Raw genomic sequence first — 24,492 nt, forward strand, 5'->3', positions numbered from 1 at the left:
GAGGTTGACGAAAGCAGCCCGCTTTAGGACAAGCACTGACAAGCGAATTAGAGACCTCGGAATGACGTTTCCGAACCGGACTGTTCGGTAAACCGGCGGAGGTAACTACCTGGCCGCTATGCCGGGTGGTGCGGCGAGCTTCGTGTTGTTGAGTCTTCATAAGAAGTTTAGGATCCAAATAAGCAAGAGGATGAGAAAATTTAATTTTCCGGTTTGCCTGACGGATTTTTTGTGAAGGCAAAGTTTCTGAATCAGAAGAGAGAATGATTACCTCTGCAACATCCGCATGGCTGGCTTCGGCATCATCCTGACAAATATCATCATCAATAAGATGCATGAAAAATAAACCAAGTGAGTCAAGCTCTACCTCAAAGTACGGATTATCCACCTCGTCATCAGGGGCCGGATTAGAAGATGCAGTGGTTCTTTTCCGGTGGGCAGTCTTCTTCACAGTTTTAGTTTTTTGCCGGGTTGCTCTTTCCGGTTTATCTGTTTTCTCTGGTTTCTCCTGCGGCAGCTTTTTGCTCCAAAACGGATCATCGCCCTGATTATGCAGACACTGATATTAAAAACAATGACCAGACATATCAATAACAGATTCAGCAAAGAGAAAAATCAAAGTCTTACAGCTGGCGGTTTGTTGGTGGCACAGAAGGGAAGCAGGCTGGTTCTAGCGCAGATGTGCTCCGGCTCATTCAGTATCTTACGCACAGCTTCTGTGATTTCTTCACCGGAGAGCTGGAGTCTTGAATGTCGTAGTGGGTCATCCACACTATCAGTATATTCGCACATCAAACCGGAGCGCTGACTAAGGGCCAATATGCTCCATGATATCTAACAGCGAGCAAGGTCAACCCCTGTTAAACCGTTGGCCATAAAGGGCTCTGAGCTTTGATAGCTGAGGAGCATATTTGCTTCTCTCCTGGGCACTCAATCGTTGAGGAAAAGGATGGGTATTGTTGAGCCGCTCCGGACGAAAGCCAGGCAAGGGATTCTCACCAGCAGGGGAGGTGTCTTTGCAGTAGAACCATGTCTGATTCCACTCCTTGGGGTGACTGTGCAGCTTGGCATGAGGGTATGTGACCTCTTTCCTTTTTTGAATTGCCATGCCACCCAACTCCGTATTAGAGCCATCAATAAACTCAGTACGGCGGTTTAGATGGAAAAGATCTCTGAATAATTCCACTGTGGGCTCCTCTTGAAAGAACACCTCACAGAGCACTTGGAAGTGGCACATATTTGTAACAGAGTTGGGGCCAGTGTCTTGCGGATGGAGTTGGAAATCAGCTAGAACATCCCGGTAGAATTTAGAACCGGGCGGTTTAAAACCCCGGGCTAAGTGGTCTACGAAAACAACAACCTCTCCTTCTCGAGGTGTGTGGGGGCATTCTTTGCTAGGAGCCCTCCAATGGACGGTGTCTTTGCTGCCCAAGGCGCCAATCAGGACTAAATCGTCCAGTTGATCCTCTGTGACGCGAGAAGGGACCCAATTGCACTCATACACTTGCTTGGCCATGATGAAATCTACAAAGTACATTGATACGTGCAATGTTAAACCGGAAGCCGATCTATCTAAACCGGAGTTTATGAAGCAACAGCATCACGGCGGTTCAACAAGGGGACTAATGATATATGATAGATTGCTTTTTCAAAGGTGAACCGCCTATGTGGTAAAGAGGATACAGATCTAAGGCAAGAATGACTAAGGAAGGTAAAAACAGATTTCATAAGGTCGCAGTGAAATTTTGGATCTACTGTAAGACAGGAAAATAAAAGGATTTAGACCTAAAAGGTTGATCTCAGAGCAATTCACAAGGGACCAGAACAATGTTTTATGCACATAAAGGTTTGCTTTGGTAACAGAAGATAAGCCATTACGGGGAATACATCAGGTTTGAAGTTTTATTCATGGGCTAAAGAAGAAACAAAGGAAGAACAGCGCCAGAGTCTCAATGAACTTCGACGAACGAGGAAACCCTAGAACAGATCTGCGGGGGAAAGGAAAGAAGATTTACCAGAGCTGAGGAAGAAGCGGAAGGTCGCCGCGATGCTCTGGTGTGCTCAGGTTGATGCAGCGGCCAAGGTTGATGCAGAGGTCGACGGTGGCGGCGGAGCTCCGAAGCTGGGCAACGCGAGGAAGATGAAGCAGAAGGGGTCGGAGGGAAAGAGAAAGGAAATGACCCTTCGGTCCTATTTATAAAGAAAGGGATATGTCAGGCACGAGAATCAAGGAGCCGCGAGTTTGGAAATGAAGCTGCGGCCTTAATTGTCGCAGGCTTGTTAACAGGATAAGGTTCTTTATAACCAGTGACGTCACACCGGTCTACCGCGAGCATAGAAGATGACATCATGGCGGTTCAACAAAATACAAGAAGATGTTGAAGATGAAGATTTTTGCTAAGGATTGACATGAACCTGTTCAAATCAATTTGGGGCCTAATGTTGGGGATATTACTACTGGGTGTAAACCGTCCCAGACAGGCCGGGTTAACTTCATCAGTAGTTGAGTATGATAAAAGCCCATGAGGGCAGATGAGGGCTGAAGGCCCATAATCGGTTTAAGGCCTATAGCTATAAACTGGCGTCGGTATGTAACTGGTGTTATAAGTTAGGAATAGTGGAGACCGAACCGGACGCATCTATGAGCCGGCATCGGGACTCTGTAAACCGACGGGCGTCACCCATGTATATAAGGGGACGACCCGGCGGCAGTTCAAGGACAGACAACAACTCGAGACATAGGCGAAGCTTATTTGCTCCCTAGTCATCGAAACACCCATCAATTCCATCACAACTAGACGTAGGCTTTACCTTCATTGAAGGGGCTGAACTAGTATAAACTCTCTTGCGTCCTTGTGTCTGCTTTAACCCCTTCAAGCTAACCCGTAGCGATGGCTCCACAACTAAGTCCTTTCTCTAGGACATCTGCCGTGACAAAACCACGACACCTGCGCTATAGCTACCTACTTAGTAGTAGCGCGGGTTTTATACCCCTCGCTACTACTATGGCCTGTTTCAGGGGTATGATGAAGATCATTTAGTAGTAGCGCGGGTTTATACCCCTCGCTGCTACTATCAACTTAGTAGTAGCGCGGTTTTTATACCCCACGCTGCTACTAATTAGCAGTAGCGCCCGTTTTTAGACCGCGCTACTGATAAATTTCTGTGTATAAGGTTTTCCCTAGTAGTGGAGGGCCATCCTCGGTACTCACACTTATCTTGAGTCTTTTAGTAGTATCCATTAACTTGTCTATGAACTGTATAGGCAACCAAGTAGTCCTTTATCACGGACGCGGCTATTCGAATATATGACGTTAACCCTGCAGGGGTGTACTTCTTCATACATGCTCTCACCACTTACCGCCGTTTACACGACATGTACTCCTCAACCTTCAAGCGGAAGCCCAACGAGGGTGTCGGCCACGGCCTACCTAAACACTCAAGTCTCTAGTCCAGGTTTATTGCCTATCCAGGTTCCATCCGCAGGGAGTCCGGCTGAGGTTTCCACATATGGCCCTGAACGATGTGAACAGGGTTCCCGAGACACCAAACGGGTGACTCGGTACACCATGCCACGGTGTATCTACCACAACATAGCCCACCCCTAGGGTCAGCGGTACGCACGGCCGCCAACACATAACCTACAAACACCAGAAACTATTTGCAACTCCTGGACAGAGTACTAGGGTGATTAAGAAGCCGAGAGGGTCCACTGGTTTCGGGCCCAATGTATGGTAGTAACTGAATCTTAAATCACACATACAGATCTCAGTTCTTAGGGACGGCCTCAATGAAACAACCCACCATGTACTCCTACATGGCCTCTCATAGATACCTTTACCAAAACATGTTCAACACATCCCTCACATTACCGACATAATCATTTCACTCTAGCCCATCACCCAGATGAACCAGACCTGACACAACTCTAAGCATAGCAGGCATAGCAAGGTAGGAATCACATACATGGATCAATCAACTCCTACACATGCTAGTGGGTTTCATCTAGTTACTGTGGCAATGACAGGTCATGCAGAGGATAAGGGTTCAACTACCGTAGCACACAGCAGTTTGAATCGCGTTGTCTTAATGCAGTAAACAAGAGCAGAAGCGAGAACATGGGTTTGTATCGGAATGATCAATGGGTTGCTTGCCTGATGTAGTGGTAGTAGGGTACTGCCCTTCAGACGGGTACTCGGGGTTATCCTCGGAGGCAGAACCTACCACGAAAGACACACCGAACATAATCAACACATGACAATATGCAACAATGTGATGCATGCTATGACATGGAAAAATGAATGTGTCTTGGCCTAATGCAAGCTAAAACAGAAAGGAATGAACCCATTTGAATCAAAGATCAAATGTTAGTTCATTTAACATAGCCTTATTAGTGCATTATCTTATTTTGCTTAAACAGAAAGGTTATCTTTTCTTGTCATGCATGAAACCATTACAGATGGATAGATTGAATTTTTCTGATCATTTTTCATATATAAATTGTTTAATTTGGAGCTATGGTTGATTTTCTATGATTTTCAGAAGTTTTGGCTATTTTCTAGAAATTCCTATATAAAAATAAATCCAGGAAATGAATAATTGCGTCAGCACTACGTCAGCGTGACATCAGCAGTCAACTGGGATGGTCCAGGTCAAACCTGACCAGTGGGTCCCATATGTCATTGACTCAGCTAATTAATATGGTTAATTAACCTTAAATTAAGCCTAACTAAAATGTCAGTGGGGCCGGGGCCCACATGTCAGCGGCTAACCTAACTAAATTAGTGTTAGTTTAACTCCTAATCTAGGTTTGACCAGGGGGCGGGGCCCGCATGGTCAAATGGGTCAAACCCACCGGCGACATGACGCCGGCAAGGCCCGAGACGGCAGCGCGGCTCGGAAACGCAGCACAGGCGATGAAACGAGCGACGGTTTGGCTTGGCGTGAAGCTGGCGCTCGTCCACATCCAACGGAGCAAGCGAGAAAGGCTGTGGTGGAGTGAGCTCGCCGGAGTCGAGCTCGTGGCGGCGGCCGGGGCTCGGGCAACGACGGGTTCGGCGCTACGGTACAAGGCTGGAGGAGCTGGTGGGCGCTACGGGCTCCTGGAGCCGTGCTGAGCGCAGAGGTGTGCTTGGCTTCGAGCCACCGTGGCTCTAGCCACGTTGGCGACGAGGCACGGCGGCGGCGAGCTTCGGCCGCGGTGGTTAGTAAGGCTAGAGGAGGAAATAAACGGCGGGGAGTGAGGGGTTCGGTAGAGGAGCTCACGGCGGTTGCAGAACGCGTTTCAGCGGGCTCGGGGGAGGTCGGACGACGTCGAGGCGTTGCCGGCGATCTTGGTTGCTCGAGGTAGAAGACGACCGCGGTGATGACGTTTGGGGGCGTCCGGGGCGGCGTGGCTCGGCAGAGAGGACGAGGGCGACGAGGCGGGGCTTTTGGACGGGTCAGTGAGGCGAGGGGAGCACGGTGGTCATGGTGGCGACGAACGGCGACGACGGCTTCGCCCTGCTTCAGGAGAGAGAGCGAGAGAGGCGAGGCAGGGGGAGAGTGGAGCAGTCGAGGGGTCCAGGGGGTCTGCGTGGCACTCGTAGACGACGTCCTAGGCGTCGGCAGAAGCAGGAGGTGGCCGGCGTGTGGCTACGGGCACCGGCCACGCGCCTCTCGTCCTCCTGGCGAGAGGAGGAGGATGACTGGCGCGAGCCAGTGGGCTGGGCTGAGCTGGGCCAGGCCAGGGCGGCAGATAAGTCTCTGTTCTTCTCTTTTTTCTGTTTTTCATTTATTCTATTATTTCTGTAACTTCAAGGCTTTATTAAAAATGCCAGGGCATTTCCAAAAATCATAAAATTAATCATGGCTACTCTTAGAATATATCCAACAGCAAACATTTTAGTTTATGATTATTTGAGCATTTAAAATATTTTATAGCATTTAAATGCCCAAATGCAAATACTATAAGAATTAATCCAATGACCCTAAGATGTCCTAGAAAAATGTGCACCATTTTTGTCAAAGGTTTTAACCCAAAACAAAAAGGGTGGGCTTTTTAGAAGGGCATTTCAGGTTCATTGAAAAGTTTTTTTAGTAAACCCTAGTTGTTCCAGGGGGGATGGGGGTTCTGTCATCCCCATTTCAGTTTTCTGGGAATTTAAACATGATGCAAAAGTTCAACCAATCCTAATGCATGACTAACACAGGGATGTGACAAAACGCCATGTAATTGCTTTACTTTAACACTATGCGTTAGCGATAGTTGTATAAGCAATAGTTGGCGAGACGACCATGAAGCTACGATGGAGATCAAGGTGTCAAGCTAGTGACGATGGAGATCATGACGGTGCTTTGGAGATGGATATGAAAGGCATAAGATGATGATGGCCATATCATGTCACATATTTTGATTGCATGTGATGTTTATCTTTTATGCATCTTATTTTGCTTAGTACAACGGTAGCATTATAAGATGATCCCTTACTAAGATTTCGAGGTATAAGTGTTCTCCCCGGGTATGCACCGTTGCGAAAGTTCTTCATTTCGAGACACCACGTGATGATCGGGTGTGATAGACTCTACGTTCACATACAATGGGTGCAAGACAATTTTGCATATGCGGAATACCCGGGTTAAACTTGACGATTCTAGCATGTACAAACATGGCCTCGGAACACTGGAGACCGAAAGGTCGAACGTGAATCATATAGTAGATATGATCAACATAGAGATGTTCACCATTGATGACTACTCCATCTCACGTTATGATCGGACATGGTTTAGTTGATTTGGATCACGTAATCATTTAGATGACTCGAGGGATGTCTATCTAAATGGGAGTTCTTAAGTAATATGATTAATTGAACTTAATTTATCATGAACATAGTCCTGATAGTATTTGCAAATTATGTTGTAGATCAATAGCTCGCGTTGTAGCCCCCCTATGTTTTTTGATATGTTCCTAGAGAAAACTAAGTTGAAAGATGATAGTAGCAATGATCCCGACCGGGTCCGTGACTGAGGATTATCCTCATTGTTGCACAAAAGAATTATGTCCTTGATGCACCATTAGGTGACAGACCTATTGCAGGAGCAGATGCAGACATTATGAACGTTTGACAAGCTCAATATGATGACTACTTGATAGTTTAGTGCGCCATGCTTTACGGCTTAGAATTGGGGCTGCAAAACGTTTTTGAATGCCACGGAGCATATGAGATGTTCCAAGAGCTAAATTTTGTATTTCAGACTCATGCCCGTGTCGAGAGGTATGAGACCTCTGACAAATACTTTGCCTACAAGATGGAGGAGAATAGCTCATCTAGTGAGCATGTGCTCGGAATGACTGGGTACTACAATCGCTTGAATCAAGTGGGAGTTAATCTTCCAGATAAGATAGTGATTGACAGAGTTCTCTAGTCACTATCACCAAGTTACTAGAACTTTATGATGAACTATAATATGCAAAGGGGTGAAGAAAATGATTCCCAAGCTCTTCGCAATGCTGAAATCAGCGAAGGTAGAAATCAAGAAAGAGCATCAAGTGTTGATGGTTGACAAGACCACTAGTTTCAAGAAAAAGGGCAAGGGAAAGAAAGGGAACTTCAAGAAGAATGGCAAGCAAGTTGCCACTCCCGTGAAGAAGCCCAAAGCTGTACCCAAGCCTGAAACTGAGTGCTTCTACTGCAAAGGGAATGGTCACTAGAAACATAACTGCCCCAAATACTAGGTGGATAAGAAGGATGGCAAAGTGAACAAAGGTATATTTGATATGCATGTTATTGATGTGTGGTTTACTAGTGTTCATAGTACCCCATGGGTATTTGATACTGGTTCATTAGCTAAGATTAGTAACTCAAAACTGGAGTTGCAAAATGAACAGAGACTAGTTAAGGGCGAGGTGACAATGTGTGTTGGAAGTGATTCCAAGGTTGATAAGATCACCATCACATACTCCCTCTACCTTCGAGATTAGTGTTGAACCTAAACAAATGTTATTTGGTGTTTGCATTGAGCATGAATATGATTGGATCATGTTTATTGTAATACAGTTATTCATTTAAGTCAGAGAATAATTGTTGTTCTGTTTACATGAATAAAACCTTCTGTGGTCATACACCCAATGTAAATGGCTTATTGAATCTCATTCGTAGTAATACACATATTCATAATATTGATGCCAAAAGATGCAAAGTTGATAATGATAGTGCAACATACTTGTGGCACTACTGTTTAGGTCATATTGGTGTAAAGCGCATGAAGAAACTCCATGCATATGGGCTTTTGGAATCACTTGATTATGAATAATTTGATACTTGTGAACCATGCCTCATGGGCAAGATGACTAAAACTCCGTTCTCCGGAACAATGAAGCGAGCTACTGACTTATTGGAAATAATACATATCGATGTATGCGTGATACGTCTCCAACGTATCTATAATTTTTCATTGTTCCATGCTATTATATTATCTGTTTTGGATGTTTAATGGGCTTTATTATGCACTTTTATATTATTTTTGGGACTAACCTATTTACCGAAGGCCCAGTGCAAATTGCTATTTTTTGCCTATTTCAGTGTTTCGCAGGAAATGAATATCAAATGGAATCCAAACGTAATGAAACCTTCGCAAGGATCATTTTTGGAACAAACGCAATCCAGGAGACTTGGAGTGGACATCAAGGAAGCAGCGAGGAAGCCACGAGGCAGGAGGGCGCGCCCCCACCCTCATGGGCCCCTCGAGACTCCACCGACCTACTTCTTTCGCCTTTATATACTCATATACCCTGAAAACATCCAGGAGCACCACAAAACCCTATTTCCACTGCCGCAACCTTCTGTACCCGTGAGATCCCATCTTGGGGCCTTTTACGGCTCTCCACCGGAGGGGGAATCGATCACGGAGGGCTTCTACATCAACATCATAGCCTCTCTGATGATGTGTGAGTAGTTTACCACAGACCTTCGGGCACATAGTTATTAGCTAGATGGCTTCTTCTCTCTCTTTGGATCTCAATACAAAGTTCTCCTCGATTCTCTTGGAGATCTATTCGATGTAATTCTTTTTGCGGTGTGTTTGTCGAGATCTGATGAATTGTGGGTTTATGATCAAGATTATCTATGAACAATATTTGATTCTTCTCTGAATTCTTACATGCATGATTTGATATCTTTGCAAGTCTCTTCGAATTATCGGTTTAGTTTGGCCTACTAGATTGATCTTTCTTGTAATGGGGGAAGTGCTTAGCTTTGGGTTCAATCTTGCGGTGCTCGATCCTAGTGACAGAAAGGGAAACGACACGTATTGTATTGTTGCCATCGAGGATAAAAAGATGGGGTTTATATCATATTGCTTGAGTTTATCCCTCTACATCATGTCATCTTGCCTAATGCGTTACTCTGTTCTTATGAACTTAATACTCTAGATGCATGCTGGATAGCGGTCGATGTGTGGAGTAATAGTGTAGATGCAGAATCGTTTCGGTCTACTTGTCACGGACGTGATGCCTATATACATGATCATGCCTAGATATTCTCATAACTATGCGCTTTTCTATCAATTGATCGACAGTAATTTGTTCACCCACCGTAGATTATGCTATCTTGAGAGAAGCCACTAGTGAAACCTATGGCCCCCGGGTCTATTTTCCATTATATTATTTTCCCGTCAACTTGCCAATTTTTGTCGCCGTTTATTTTGCAATATTTACTTTTCAATCTATACAACAAAAATACCAAAAATATTTATCTTATTATCTTTATCAGATCTCACTTTTGCAAGTGGTCGTGAAGGGACTGACAACCCCTTTATCATGTTGGTTGCAAGGTTCTTGATTGTTTGTGCAGGTACGAGGGACTTGCGTGTAGTCTCCTACTGGATTGATACCTTGGTTCTCATAAACTGAGGGAAATACTTACGCTACTTTGCTGCATCACCCTTTCCTCTTCAAGGGAAAACCAACGCATGCTCAAGAGGTAGCAAGAAGGATTTCTGGCGCTGTTGTCGGGGAGATCTACGCACAAGTCAAGACATACCAAGTACCCATCACAAATTCTTATCCCTCGCATTACATTATTTGCTATTTGCCTCTCATTTTCCTCTCCCCCACTTCACCTTTGCCATTTTATTCGCCTCTTTCCCATTTATTTTTTTTCTTTCGCCATGGCCGAATCAAAAAGGGCTAAGGGTTCTCTTCTGAGTTCTAATACTTTGGATAGTCCCTGTGTCCTCTCTAGGCTCATAAATAATGATGCTATGGAAAGACCTATCGGGGTTATCAATGAGGGTTTGAATAATTTCGATGAAGATGATCCTGGAATTTTTCGTTATTTACTTGATGAGTCTTTAAAAGATGCTTGGGATAGGTTATTAAGGATCCGAGCTAGCTATGTGCCTCAATATCAAATTGAGATATACCTAAAAAGCTTTTATGTTGGCATACCCTCTTCATTCAAGCAAGTTTTAGATTCTATTTTTGAAGAAGGTTTTCTTGAGGGGGATCCCATAGATACCTATGAAAAGATGAAAACTATATATGGGACCCCATGAGTGAGAAGGTTGAATCCACCTCTCTTTTGTGCTTTTATCAAAATGAAATTATCAAAGAAATGAAGGCTAGCTTAGATGCAAATTTCCGTAGTGTGCTTAATCTTTCTTCCACCATTAATGGCCACGTGATTTCTCAAAATAGAAAGATAAATGCTATATATAAGAAATTTTCTATTTCCTTTCCCAACACAAAGATGGTAATACCTAGATCTATTCTTGCTTTCATGCCTAGCTAGGGGCGTTAAACGATAGCGCTTGGCGCTTCACTACTAGGAAAAGGCCTACTAATGGCGCACCGGTTTTGCCTACTAATGGCGCATCACCGGTGCGCCATTAGTAGCACACGACTAGTAATTTTTACTAATGGTGCACCACTGGTGCGCCATTAGTATCTGGTATACTAATGGCGCACCATCCAGTAAACAGGCAGTGCGCCATTAGTTTTGCTCACGGTGTGCCACTAGTGTCTGCTATACTAATGGCGCACCACATGGTAGTGCGCCATTAGTAACAATTTTTTAATTTTTTTTCTTAATCTTAGGTCACTATTTCACCTATGAGATATCCAACACATATATATACAACAAGCATCCATATAACAATCATAGCCAACACATAAGTTCCATCATATATACATACATAGCCAACACATAGTTCCATCGTTACATATTACAAAAGTTTCACATTATTCATCCAACACCGTTATCCATCAATTCACAAAAGTTTCACATTGATACAAAATAAAAACACAAATGGAAAAGAAGCACTCCATCCATGCAAGCTTCTGTGAATTAAATCAAATCTGCAAAATGATAAACAAGAAGTTAGAAGAAGAAAAAGAAGAAGACTAGAAGAATACTAGAAGAAGAACACTAGAAGAAGAATAAGAAGAATTTTGGAAAAGAAGAAGAATAAGAAGAAGACTATAAGCTTATTATGTAAACTTGATCATTTTGTGCTAACATAAGTTATTTTGGAGCTAACCTATAGGAAACTAAGCATATAAGCTCTAAGTTAGTATATTAGAGCCAACTTAGGTAAAATGAAGCTAACCTATGTCATTTTGGAAAAGAAGAAGAATAAGAAAAAGACTATAAGCTTATTATGTAAACTTGATCATTTTGTGCTAACATAAGTTATTTTGGAGCTAACCTATAGGAAACTAAGCATATAAGCTCTAAGTTAGCATATTAGAGCCAACTTAGGTAAAATGAAGCTAACCTATAGGAAACTAAGCATATTAGAGATAACATAGGCAACTAAGTATATATATATATATATATATATATATATATATATATATCATTTTGGAGATCTGACATACCTGACAAAGTTCAGTTCTCATGCATTGTTCTTCTCCTTCTCCTTCCTCAGCCTGATGCGCCAAGAGCGGCGAGGCGGTGGAGGCGGTGGGATGTAGTCTTCTACCTCAATTGGCGTGGTCATGTCGCCCAGCTGTGGGATCGCTGGCGCCACCACCGGTGCGTGGTCATTGTCAGGCACCACCACCATCGCGAGGCCACCTTCAGGCACGACCATCGCTAGGTCATCCTCAGCCACCTCCATCTCTTGCCCATGGTCAGCCACCACCATCTCTTGCCCTTGGCCAGCCACCACCAGCGCTAGGTCATCCTCAGCCTGATGCCCATCGTCATCCTGCAGCTCCTCATCCCCACTCTGCTCCTCTTCTCCCGCACTCAAGTCCGGATCATCCTTCTTGTTGTCTATGCTGCTGCCAGAATCGCTGCTGCTTTCGCTACAGCCAGAATCGTTGCTGCTTTCGCTACAGCCATAGTCGCTGCTGCTTTGGCTGTAGCCATTGTCGCTGCTGCTGCTCCCATTACCTCTCCAAATGCAACAATGACCGTTAACAATCGATGTGAGACAAAGCCAAATGTAGAGGAATAAGAAGAGGCAGAACGTATCGGCATCATAATCTTCAGCGTAGCGCATGCGACACATAGTCGCGTTGAACACCTTCATGATGAGCATGGTGGCGTCGTCGTCGTACCTGAAGAGAAGGAAGTACCCCAGCCGCAGGTCGTAGGCACGGTAGAACTTCTCCCACCCACGAGACAAGTACATGTGGCCCTCCTTGATCACCAACTCCACATCCCACAGCCTGCGAAACCCGCTGCCGGCCTGTCGCAAATTCACATTATTTGGCGGATCTTCACCCATCAGCATGTTCATAAAACTGTCAGGCAGCCTCTGCAGTTTGGGACAATGAGTGCTGTAGCAAACAACAGATATCATAATGAGATGGGTGAAGGGGAGATCTCTCGTTTTATATACCTGCGTCATGGACGATACTGAAGTCCTAAGTATGATAGTGAAGAACTCGGAAGCATCCAACTCATACTGCGGTGTTGCAGAGCGGCAGTGACTGCTTCCCGCCATCTCTGATAAGCAGCAGAAGGGACCAATTAGTACCCTTACAACAGATCATAAAACATGCATGATAACAGGCATCACTAGTAATTCAAAGGCATCACAAGTAATTCAAAAATTGTGAAACAAGCCTTTCAATGTACGAACTTGAAAGAACTACTGAGGCTTCTACGACAGTTCAGAAAAGTAATGATCAATTCTCTCTATTTCTGTTTCTAGTTCACATAGTTTGATAACTTGGATGCACAAAGGCTATTGGTGCAGTATCATAAGGTTCCATATCATGTAGAAGAAAAAAAGATAGGTGACAATAGCAAGCACACATCTGAGCAGACATTAGCAATATATGACAGAAATGTACATGCTGATTAACAAGCTTGGGCTTAGCAGTAATATTCTAAGAAAATATTTTCTTGAAGGTTGAACAAGTGGCTTTCCTTTTTAAAAACAGAACCAAAACCATGACACAATCACTTGACAACATCTATTGACTACATTAGATGGAGAACTACTCAAGCGGTGCAAGCAAGCAAAATTGCCAAGCTAGTGCACCAAGTCCAAATTCAGTTAAAGCAAGCTCTTCCTACTGCAAGGATATTGAGCTTTCGAATTGTAGAGAATTTGTTGCTTTCACTTGCCATAATCTACTCCAGCTAGTTGCTGCAAGTGGGTGCAATTGTAAATTGCATGGCTACAGAAAATATGAGGACGAGCAAGTGGGTGCAATTATAAACTCACTTACAGTAACAAGCAAGCACATCAAAATCTGAACCAGTATCTGAGCTAGTACTCCAAACTGTATGTAAAATGTGCTCCTACTAAAAAAACAGGACATTGTGCCTGTCAAATATGCAGTTCTCCTTATCAACCTACCTAGCAGTAACAAAACCAAAAAAAACTCATGCGGCACCTACATGAGTAGCAGGAGTATTTCTGAATTGTGATGCTAGGTTATTAATCTCTTACAGAGTGCACCATTTAAAGGCATTGATGTGATTATTTCTCTGCAATTATGTATCCTAAACTAGCAAGGTTATATTTAAAGGAATTTACAGAGTGCACCATTTAAAGGCATTAATTATGTATCCTAAACTAGCAAGCTGTTAACATGTCACTTGATAAAACATGGAGAAAACTACCTAAAGCGATGCAAAGCCTGCTTTGAAGAACGATTTAGAGAATAATAAGAAGCCACACAAAGCTAACAACAGCAAATTAGCACCAGGTAGAAGCAAAAGGGAATGAATTACTACTACCCTTTACACTAGCACTGACCCTTCACAGTAGCAAAAGATGTCTACATACTCGCACCATTCGCACATCCATCTAGCAAGCAACTAGCCCAATTCAACCAACCATCAAGCAAACCATCTACTACCTAACATCAACACACATCCATCTATCCAACATCCATTGATCCATGTAAATAGCAGCATGGACAAGAGAGGAACAGGGAACAGAGAGATGAACAAGGAACATGGAGGTGAGTAAGGAAGAGGGGCTCACCACGGACAGCGCGTCGAAGGAGAGCATCCGCCGGCCACACGCAGGGAGAGACGGCGTGAGGTGGCGACGATGGTCACGGCACAGTCCTTGGTTCGCCGGCTGCTGCTGGGGAGACCGGAGGCGGAGGACGGCAGGGGCCGGCGGGGTGGGCGCGTGCGTCGGGGCCGAGGTCGCCGGCTGCTGCAGGGGTCGGAAGAGGCGCTCGCTCGTCTGAGGTGGAGGAGAGGAGCGGGCGGCCGGGCGAGGAACCCTAGCACGAGGGTCGGGGCGGCGGGGGTGGGGGCGCGGGGGCGCGGGAGCGGCGGGGGTGGGGGCGCAGGGGCGTGGCGGCGGCGGGGGTGTGGAGTCCGACGAGGGTCGGGGCGGCGGGGGTGGGGGCGCGGGGGCGGTGGGGGTGGAGTCCGGTGAGGGTCGGGGCGGCGGCGTCGTGGGTCGGGGCAGCGCGTGGGTGGATCTGGTGGCGAGGGAGAGAGGGTCGAAGGGGATCTGGCGAGGGAGAGGGAGGATAGCTTACTAATGGCGCACCACTCCTCGGTGCGCCATTAGAGATCTTTTTTAGGTAGCAATGGCGCACCCCGCAGCGGTGCGCCATTAGAATGTTTTTTTATTACAGTTCGAGCACAGGTTATATTGCACCTAACCCAATCCACATCAGAACCCGCCCACTAGCCCGACTAGTCAGCACGCAGCACACACACTAGGAGGTCCTGGGTTCGATTCCCAGGCTCCGCAATATTTTTTTTTGCATTTTAAATGCTGTTTGATATTTATTTGTGTTTAAATATGTTCAAACTTGTTTAAATCATAACAGTAATATTTTTTTTATAAAAACAATAATAATTTTTTAAAAAATATGTTCAAATTTGTTACTTGAAAATATCATCGGCGGCGGCGGTGGAGGGTGCGGGGGGTGCCCGTTGGCGGCGGTGGAGCGGGGGAGGGTGCGGGGGGCCGAGTGCTCATCGGCGGCGGTGGAGGGGGATCGAGATCGAGTGTCCTCACCACTGGCTCGCATCCTTAGGGTGACTCAGCATCTTGTCTTTTTTATTTATGTCTGGATCGTTTCCGTCGTCTTCCCGCTTCTTCTCCTCCCTATCCGCGTGCCAACGCAGGAGCTTTGCTACCTTAGGGTCTGCGAAATACCGCTGCAGACGAGGAGTGATCGGAAAGTACCACACCGATTTTCGAGGAGCTTTCTTCCTCTTCTTGTATCGAGTGACGCCGCACACCGGACATATGGTAGACTCCGTGTGCTCGTCCCGATAAATGATGCAATTGTTCATGCACACATGGTATTTCACGTGCGGTAAATCCAGAGGACACACGATTTTCTAATGCAGTGCGCCATTAGTAGTTTTGCAAAAAAGTAAAAAAAATAATTTTTGTACTAATGGCGCACCGTTGCACAGTGCGCCATTACTAGTTTAAACTAGTAATGGCGCACTGTGCAACGGTGCGCCATTAGTAGTTTTGCCAAAAAGTAAAAAAAACAAATTACTGGCGCACTTTGTCGCCGGTGCGCCATTAGTAGTTCTAACTACTAATGGCGCACTTTGCCCGGATGCGCCATTAGTATGTTTTAAAAAATGGAATTTTTTTTTGTTACTAGTGGCGCACCTTTTGTCTGGTGCGCCATTAGTGTCTTCCACACTAATGGCGTACCTCCACCTGGTGCGCCATTAGTATACAGTAGTGGCGCACCACTTCTCTGGTGCGCCATTAGTGTCAATCCTATCTTTAGCCCTTTTCCTAGTAGTGCTTGTTGGGAGGAAACCCAATTTTATTTTTGTTTCTTGATTTTTGTTTATTTTTAGTAATAAATAATCCATCTAGCTTATGTTTAGATGTGGTTTTATATTTTCAATTAGTGTTTGTGCCAAGTAGAACCTTTGGAAAGACTTGGGGAAAGTCTTTGCGATCTTGCTGTAAAAAACAGAAACTTTAGCGCTCAGGAGATTAACTGCCATTTTTTACTGGAGAGTGCTATTAGGTTTATTCTTTTTGCAGATGATTAATAGAGAAATTCCTCACGTCCACCAATTTATTTCAGAATTTTTGGGATTACATAAGTATACGTTTGATACAGATTGCTACAGACTATTCTGTTTTTGACAGATTCTGTTTTTCGTGTGTTGTTTGCTTATTTTGATGAATCTATGGCTAGTATCGGGGGGTATGAACCATAGAGAAGTTGGAATACAGTAGGTTTAACACCAATATAAATAAATAATGAGTTCATTACAGTACCTTAAAGTGGTGATTTGTTTTCTTATACTAACGGAGCTCATGAGATTTTCTGTTGAGTTTTGTGTTGTGATTTTGGGTAAAGATTTGATGGATTTTGGAATAAGGAGTGGCAAGAGCCTAATCTTGGGGATTCCTATGGAACCCCAAGGTAAAATTCAAGGACAACCAAAAGCCTAAGATTGGGGATTCCCCGGAAGGCATCCCCTCTTTCGTCTTCGTCCATCGGTAACTTTACTTGAGGCTATATTTTTATTCACCACATGGTATGTGTTTTGCTTGGAGCGTCTTGTATGATTTGAGTCTTTGATTATTAGTTTACCACAATCATCCTTGATGTACACACATTTTGGAGAGAAACACATGAATCGGAATTTATTAGAATACTCTTTGTGCTTCACTTATATCTTTTGAGCTAGATAATTTTGCTCTAGTGCTTCACTTATATCTTTTAGAGCACGGTGGTGGTTTTATTTTATAGAAATTATTGATATCTCATGCTTCACTTATATCATTTTGAGAGTCTTTTATAACAGCATGGTAATTTGCTTTGGCTATAAAATTAGTCATAATATGATAGACATCCAAGATGCGTATAATAAAAACTTTCATAAAAAGTGCATTGAATACTACGAGAAGTTTGATACTTGATGGTTGTTTTGAGATATGAAGATGGTAATATTAGAGTCGTGCTAGTTGAGTAGTTGTGAATTTGAGAAATACTTGTGTTGAATTTTTCAAGTCCCGTAGCATGCACGTATGGTGACCGTTGTGTGACATATTTGAAACATGAGGTGTTCTTTGATTGTCATCCTTAAGAGTGGCGGTCGGGGACGGGCGATGGTCTTTTCCTACCAATCTATCCCCCTAGGAGCATGCGCGTAATGCTTGGTTTTTGATGACTTGTAGATTTTTGCAATAAGTATGTGAGTTCTTTATGACTAATGTTGAGTCCATGTATTATACGCACTCTCACCTTTCCATCATTACTAGCCTCTTCAGTACCGTGCATTGCCCTTTCTCACCTTGAGAGTTGGTGCAAAATTCGCTGGTCCATCCAACCCCCGTGATATGATATGCTCTATCACACATAAACCTCCTTATATCTTCCTTAAAACAGCCACCATACCTACCTATTATGGCATTTCCATAGCCATTCCGAGATATATTGCCATGCAACTTTCCACCGTTTCATTTATTATGACACGCTTCATCATTGTCATATTGCCTTGCATGATCATGTAGTTGACATCGTATTTGTGGCAAAGCCACCATGCATAATTTATCATACATGCCACTCTTGATTCATTGCCCATCCCGGTACACCACCGGAGGCACTCATATAGAGTCATATTTTGTTCTAGTATCGAGTTGTAATCATTGAGTTGTAAATAAATAGAAGTGTGATGATCATCATTAATAGAGCATTGTCCAAAAAAAGAAAAAAGGAGAAAAAAGAGAAAAGAAATAAAAGGGAAAATGCTACTATCCTTTTTTCCACACTTGTGCTTCAAAGTAGCACCATGCTCTTTATGATAGAGAGTATCTTATTTTGTCACTTTCATATACTAGTGGGAATTTTTCATTATAGAACTTGGCTTGTATATTCCAACAATGGGCTTCCTCAAATGCCCTAGGTCTTCGTGAGCAAGCAAGTTGGATGCACACCCACTTAGTTTCTTTTGTTGACCTTTCATACATTTATAGCTCTAGTGCATCCATTGCATGGCAATCCCTACTCCTTGCATTGACATCAATTGATGGGCATCTCCCTAGCCCGTTGATTAGCCGCGTCAATGTGAAACTTTCTCCTTTTTTGTCTTCTCCACACAACCCCCATCATTATATTCTATTCCACCCTTAGTGCTATGTCCATGGCTCACGCTCATGTATTGCGTGAAAGTTGAAAAAAGTGTGAGATTACTAAAGTATGAAACAATTGCTTGGCTTGTCATCGGGGTTGTGCATGATGAGAGCATTTTTGTGTGACGAAAATGAAGCATAGCCAAACTATATGAATTTGTAGGGATAAGCTTTCTTTGGCCATGTTATTTTGAGAAGACATAATTTCTTAGGTAGTATGCTTGAAGTATTATTATTTTTATGTCAATATTAAACTTTTATCTTGAATCTTTCAGATCTGAACATTCATGCCACAATAAAGAGAATTACTTTGAAAATTATGTTAGGTAGCATTCCACATCAAAAATTCTGTTTTTATCATTTACCTACTCGAGGACGAGCAGGAATTAAGCTTGGGGATGCTTGATACGTCTCCAACGTATCTATAATTTTTTATTGTTCCATGCTGTTATATTATCTGTTTTGGATGTTTAATGTGCTTTATTATGCACTTTTATATTATTTTTGGGACTAACCTATTAACCAAAGGCCCAGTGCAAATTGCTGTTTTTGCCTATTTCAGTGTTTCGCAGAAAAGGAATATCAAACAAAATTGAAATGGAATGAAACCTTCGCGAGGATCGTTTTTGGAACAAACGTGATCCTGGAGACTTGGATTGTACGTCAAGGAAGCAGCGAGGAAGCCACGAGGTATGAGGGCGCACCCCCACCCTCGTGGGCCCCTTGAGGCTCCACCGACCTACTTCTTTCGCCTATATATACTCATATACCCTGAAAACATCCAGGAGCACCACGAAACCCTATTTACACCGCTGCAACCTTCTATACCCATGAGATCCCATCTTGGGGCCTTTTTCGGCTCTCTGCCGGAGGGGGAATCGATCACGGAGGGCTTCTACATAAACACCATAGTCTCTCTGATGATGTGTCAGTAGTTTACCACAGACCTTCGGGTCTATAGTTATTAGCTAGATGGCTTCTTCTCTCTATTTGGATCTCAATACAAAGTTCACCTCGATTCTCTTGGAGATCTATTCGATGTAATTCTTTTTGCGGTGTGTTTGTCGAGATCCAATGAATTGTGGGTTTATGATCAAGATTATCTATGAACAATATTTGATTCTTCTCTGAATTCTTATATGCATGATTTGATATCTTTGCAAGTCTCTCCGAATTATCGGTTTAGTTTGGCCTACTAGATTGATCTTTCTTGCAATGGGGGAAGTGCTTAGCTTTGGGTTCAATTTTGCGGTGCTCGATCCCAGTGACAGAAAGGGAAACGACACGTATTGTATTGTTGCCATCTAGGATAAAAAGATGGGGTTTATATCATATTGCTTGAGTTTATCCATCTACATCATGTCATCTTGCCTAATGCGGTACTCTGTTCTTATGAACTTAATACTCTAGATGCATGTTGGATAGCGGTCAATGTGTGGAGTAATAGTAGTAGATGCAGAATCGTTTCGGTCTACTTGGCACGGACGTGATGCCTATATACATGATCATGCCTAGATATTCTCATAACTATGCGCTTTTCTATCAATTGCTCGACAGTAATTTGTTCAACCACTGTAGATTATGCTATCTTGAGAGAAGCCACTAGTGAAACCTATGGCCCCCGGGTTTATTTTCCATTATATTATTTTCCCGTCAACTTGCCAATTTCTATCGCCGTTTATTTTGCAATTTTTACTTTTCAATCTATACAACAAAAATACCAAAAATATTTATCTTATTATCTTTATCAGATCTCATTTTTGCAAGTGGTCGTGAAGGGACTGACAACCCCTTTATCGCATTAGTTGCAAGGTTCTTGATTGTTTGTGCAGGTACGAGGGACTTGCTATAGTCACCTACTGGATTGATACCTTGGTTCTAAAAAACTAAGGGAAATACTTACGCTACTTTGCTGCATCACCCTTTCCTCTTAAAGGGAGAACCAACACATGCTCTATAGGTAGCAATGCGGTCTGAAGAGTGTTGAGGCTCGCGGCAGGTATCCTTATTTTCTAACCTTCACAGATGATTTGAGCAGATATGGGTATATCTACTTAATGAAACACAAGTCTGAAACATTTGAAAAGTTCAAAGAATTTCAGAGTGAAGTGGAGAATCATCGTAGGAAGAAAATAAAGTTTCTACGATCTGATCACGAAGGCGAATATTTGAGTTACGAGTTTGGCCTTCATTTAAAACAATGTGGAATAGTTTCACAACTCACGCCACCTGGAACACCACAACGTAATGGTGTGTCCGAACGTCGTAACCGTACTTTATTAGATATGATTTGATCTATGATGTCTCCTACCGATTTACCACTAGCATTTTGGGGTTATGCATTAGAGACAGCTGCATTCATGTTAAATAGGTCACCGTCTAAATCCGTTGAGACGACACCGTATGAACTATGGTTTGGCAAGAAACCAAAGCTGTCGTTTCTTAAAGTTTGGGGTGATGTCTACTACGCAACTTTATTCTTGTAGACTCATGTTGGGCCTCCAAGCGCAGAGTTTTGTAGGACAGTAGCAATTTTCCCTCAAGTGGATGACCTCAGATTTATCAACCGTGGGAGGCGTACGATGAAGATGGTCTCTCTCAAAAAACCCTGCAACGAAATACAAGAAATCTCTTGTGTCCCCAACACACCTAATACAATGGTAAATTGTATAGGTGCACTAGTTCGGCGAAGAGATGGTGATAAAAGTGTAATATGGATGGTAGAAATATATTTTTATAATCTAAATAAATAAAAAACAGCAAGGTAGCAAATAGTAACCGGGCACAAAAACGGTATTGCAATGCTTGAAAATGAGGCCTAGGGTTCGTACTTTCACTAGTGCAACCTCTCAACAATGCTAATATAATTGGATCATATAACCAGCCCTCAAAGTGCGATGAAGAATCACTCCAAAGTTCCTATCTAGCGGAGAACATAAGAATAAATTGTTTGTAGGGTACGAAACCACCTCAAAGCTATTCTTTCCATTCGATCTATTTAAGAGTTCTTACTAAAATAACAAAGCTATTCTTTCCATTCGATCTATCCTAGAGTTGTACTAAAATAACACCAAAGAAAATTCATATTCATAATACTCAATCCAACAGAAAGAACTTCAAAGAGTGCCCCAAGATTTCTATCGGAGAAACAAAGACAAGAACGTGCATCGACCCCTATGCACAGATTACCCCAATGTCACCTCAGGAATCCGCGAGTTGAGTGCCAAACATATATCAAGTGAATCAATACGATACCCCATTGTCTCCACGAGTATTCAATTGCAAGACATTATCAAGTGTTCTCAAATCCATTAAAGTATTCAATCCGATAACAATGAAATCTCAAAGGGAAAAACTCAATTCATCACAACAAGATAGAGAGGGGAAAACACAATATGATCCGACTATATTAACAAAGCCCGCGATACATCAAGATCATGACATCTAAATAACACGAGAGAGAGAGAGAAATTAAACACATAGCTACTGGTACGAACCCTCAGCCCCGAGGGTGGACTACTCCCTCCTCATCGTGGTGGCCGCCGTGATGATGAAGATGGTCACCGGAGATGATTCCCCCTCCGGCAGGGTGCCGGAACGGGCTCTAGATTGGTTTTCGGTGGCTACAGAGGCTTGCGGCGGCGGAACTTCTGATCTAGGTTAACCCCGAGGGTTTTTGGAATATTTGTGAATTTATAGGGTAAAGAGGGCGTGAGGGAGGCCACCGAGGTGGGCACAACCCATCTGGGTGCGCCTGGGCCCCCAGGCGCTCCCTGGTGGGTTGTGCCCCCCTCGGGGCACCCCCTAGGTGCTGCTCTGGCCCATCCTGGGTGTTCTAAACAATCTCCAAAAAGTTTCGCGGTGTTTGGACTCCATTTGATATTGATTTCCTCCGATGTAAAAAAAGCAAAAAACAGCAACTTGCACTGGGCACTGGGTCAATAGGTTAGTCCCAAAAATGATATAAAGTTGCTATAAAATGATTGTAAAACATCCAAGAATGATAATACCTCATCAAAGCATATATTCCAACTCCGAGATGCTTGCACCAGTCCATAGATGGATCGCTAGAGCTTGCACACTTAGTTAGCACCTTTATATCATTCTGGGATGTTTTACAATCGGAACAAAGCATTAACACATAGTAAATACAAGCTTCACCAAAATAAAGTGAGTGGGAGCTCTGTAGCATTTCTGATAGTATATGTGGATGACATATTGTTCATCGGGAATGATATAGAATTTCCGGGTAGCATTAAAGGATATTTCAATAAGAATTTTTCAATGAAAGACCTTGGTGAAGCTACTTAAATATTGGGCATCAAGATTGATACGTGTCCAACGTATCTACTTTTCCTAACGTGTTCCTCTTGTTTTGGACTCTAATTTGCATGATTTGAATGAAACTAACCTTAGACTGACGCTGTTTTCAGCAGAACTACCATGGTGTTGTTTTTGTGCAGAAATAAAAGTTGTCGGAATGGTACGAAACTTTGCGAGGCATTATTATATAATATATAAGAATTTGTGGAGCCAAGACCAACGAAGGGGGGCACCTGGGTGGGCACAACCCACCAGGGCACGCCCCCCTCACCAGGCGCGCCCAGGTGGTTTGTCCCCACCTGGTGGCCCCACAGACCCTGAAACCGATGCTATAAAATCCTATTTTCAGAGAAAAAATGAGGGAGAAAGAATTATCGCAATCCACGAGACGGAGCCGCCACCAAGCCCTGTTCTTCCTCGGGAGGGTAGATCTGGAGTCCGTTTGGGGCTCTGGAGAGGGGGATCTTCGTTCTTCGTCATCACCAACCCTTCTCCATCGCCAATTTCATGATGCTCCCCACTGAGAGTGAGTAATTCCTTTATAGGCTCGCTGGTCGGTGAGGAGTTGGATGAGATTCATCATGTAATCGAGTTAGTTTTGTTAGGGCTTGATCCCTAGTATCCACTATGTTCTTAGATTGATGATGCTATGACTTTGCCATGCTTAATGCTTGTCACTTTGGGCCCGGGTGCCATGATTTCAGATCTGAACCGTTTATGTTATCATCATTATATCCATGTTCTAGATCCGATCTTGCAAGTTATAGTCACCTACTACGTGTTATGATCCGGTAACCCCGGAGTGACAATAACTGGGACTTCTTCTGATGATTACCGTAGTTTGAGGAGTTCATGTATTCACTATGTGTTAATGCTTTGTTCCGATTCTCTACTAAAAGGAGGCCTTAATATCACTTAGTTTCCAATATGGACCCCGCTGTCACGGGAGGGTAGGACAAAAGATGTCATGCAAGTTCTTTTAATAAAGCACGTATGACTATTTATGGAATACATGCCTACATTATATCGATGAACTGGAGCTAGTGCCATATCGCCCTAGGTTATAACTGTCTCATGATGAATATCATCCAACAAATCACCGATCCAATGCCTACGAATTTATCCTATATTGTTCTTGCTAAGTTACTACTGCTATCATCACTGTTACACTTGCTACAAAACTACTGTCACTGTTACTTTTACCGTTACTGTTGCCACTATTATCAAAACTATCATACTACTTTGCCACTGATCACTTTGCTGTAGATAATTAATCTCCAGGTGTGGTTGAATTGACAACTCAGCTACTAATACCTTCAAATATTCTTTGGCCCCCTTGTGTCGAATCAATAAATTTGGGTTGAATACTCTACCCTCGAAAACTGTTGCGATCCCTATACTTGTGGGTTATCAAGACCTTTTTCTGGTGCCGTTGCCGGGGATCATAGCTATATTTGTTGAGTCACATGGGATTATTATCAATTTATCACTATGAAAAATCTGAAGGATGCTAAGACCAAGATATTTCCCTCAAAGACGAGGGGAGGTAAGGAACTACCATCCAGTTTTGCTTTAGATTCACCTTCTATTATATGTAAACTTGCAACACCACCACATGCTATTAATATTGAC

At 43.3% G+C, this 24,492-nt stretch overlaps 1 protein-coding gene across 1 annotated transcript; it reads right to left on the reverse strand.

Moving 5' to 3' along the window:
• Positions 1-5,441: 5,441 nt before the first annotated feature.
• Positions 5,442-12,933, reverse strand: LOC147972907 (B3 domain-containing protein Os03g0212300-like). Its single transcript, XM_087524503.1, has 3 exons — positions 12,829-12,933; positions 12,455-12,744; positions 5,442-5,502 (listed from the first exon to the last, which is right to left on the reverse strand). Exons 1-3 carry the CDS (start codon positions 12,931-12,933, stop codon positions 5,442-5,444), a joined length of 456 nt encoding a protein of 151 aa, XP_087380629.1.
• Between the last annotated feature and the right edge of the window lie 11,559 nt (positions 12,934-24,492).

This window comes from Triticum urartu, chromosome 5A (assembly GCF_056163025.1).
Source record: "Triticum urartu cultivar PI428250 chromosome 5A, HENAU_Tu73, whole genome shotgun sequence".
Taxonomy (NCBI): domain Eukaryota; kingdom Viridiplantae; phylum Streptophyta; class Magnoliopsida; order Poales; family Poaceae; genus Triticum; species Triticum urartu.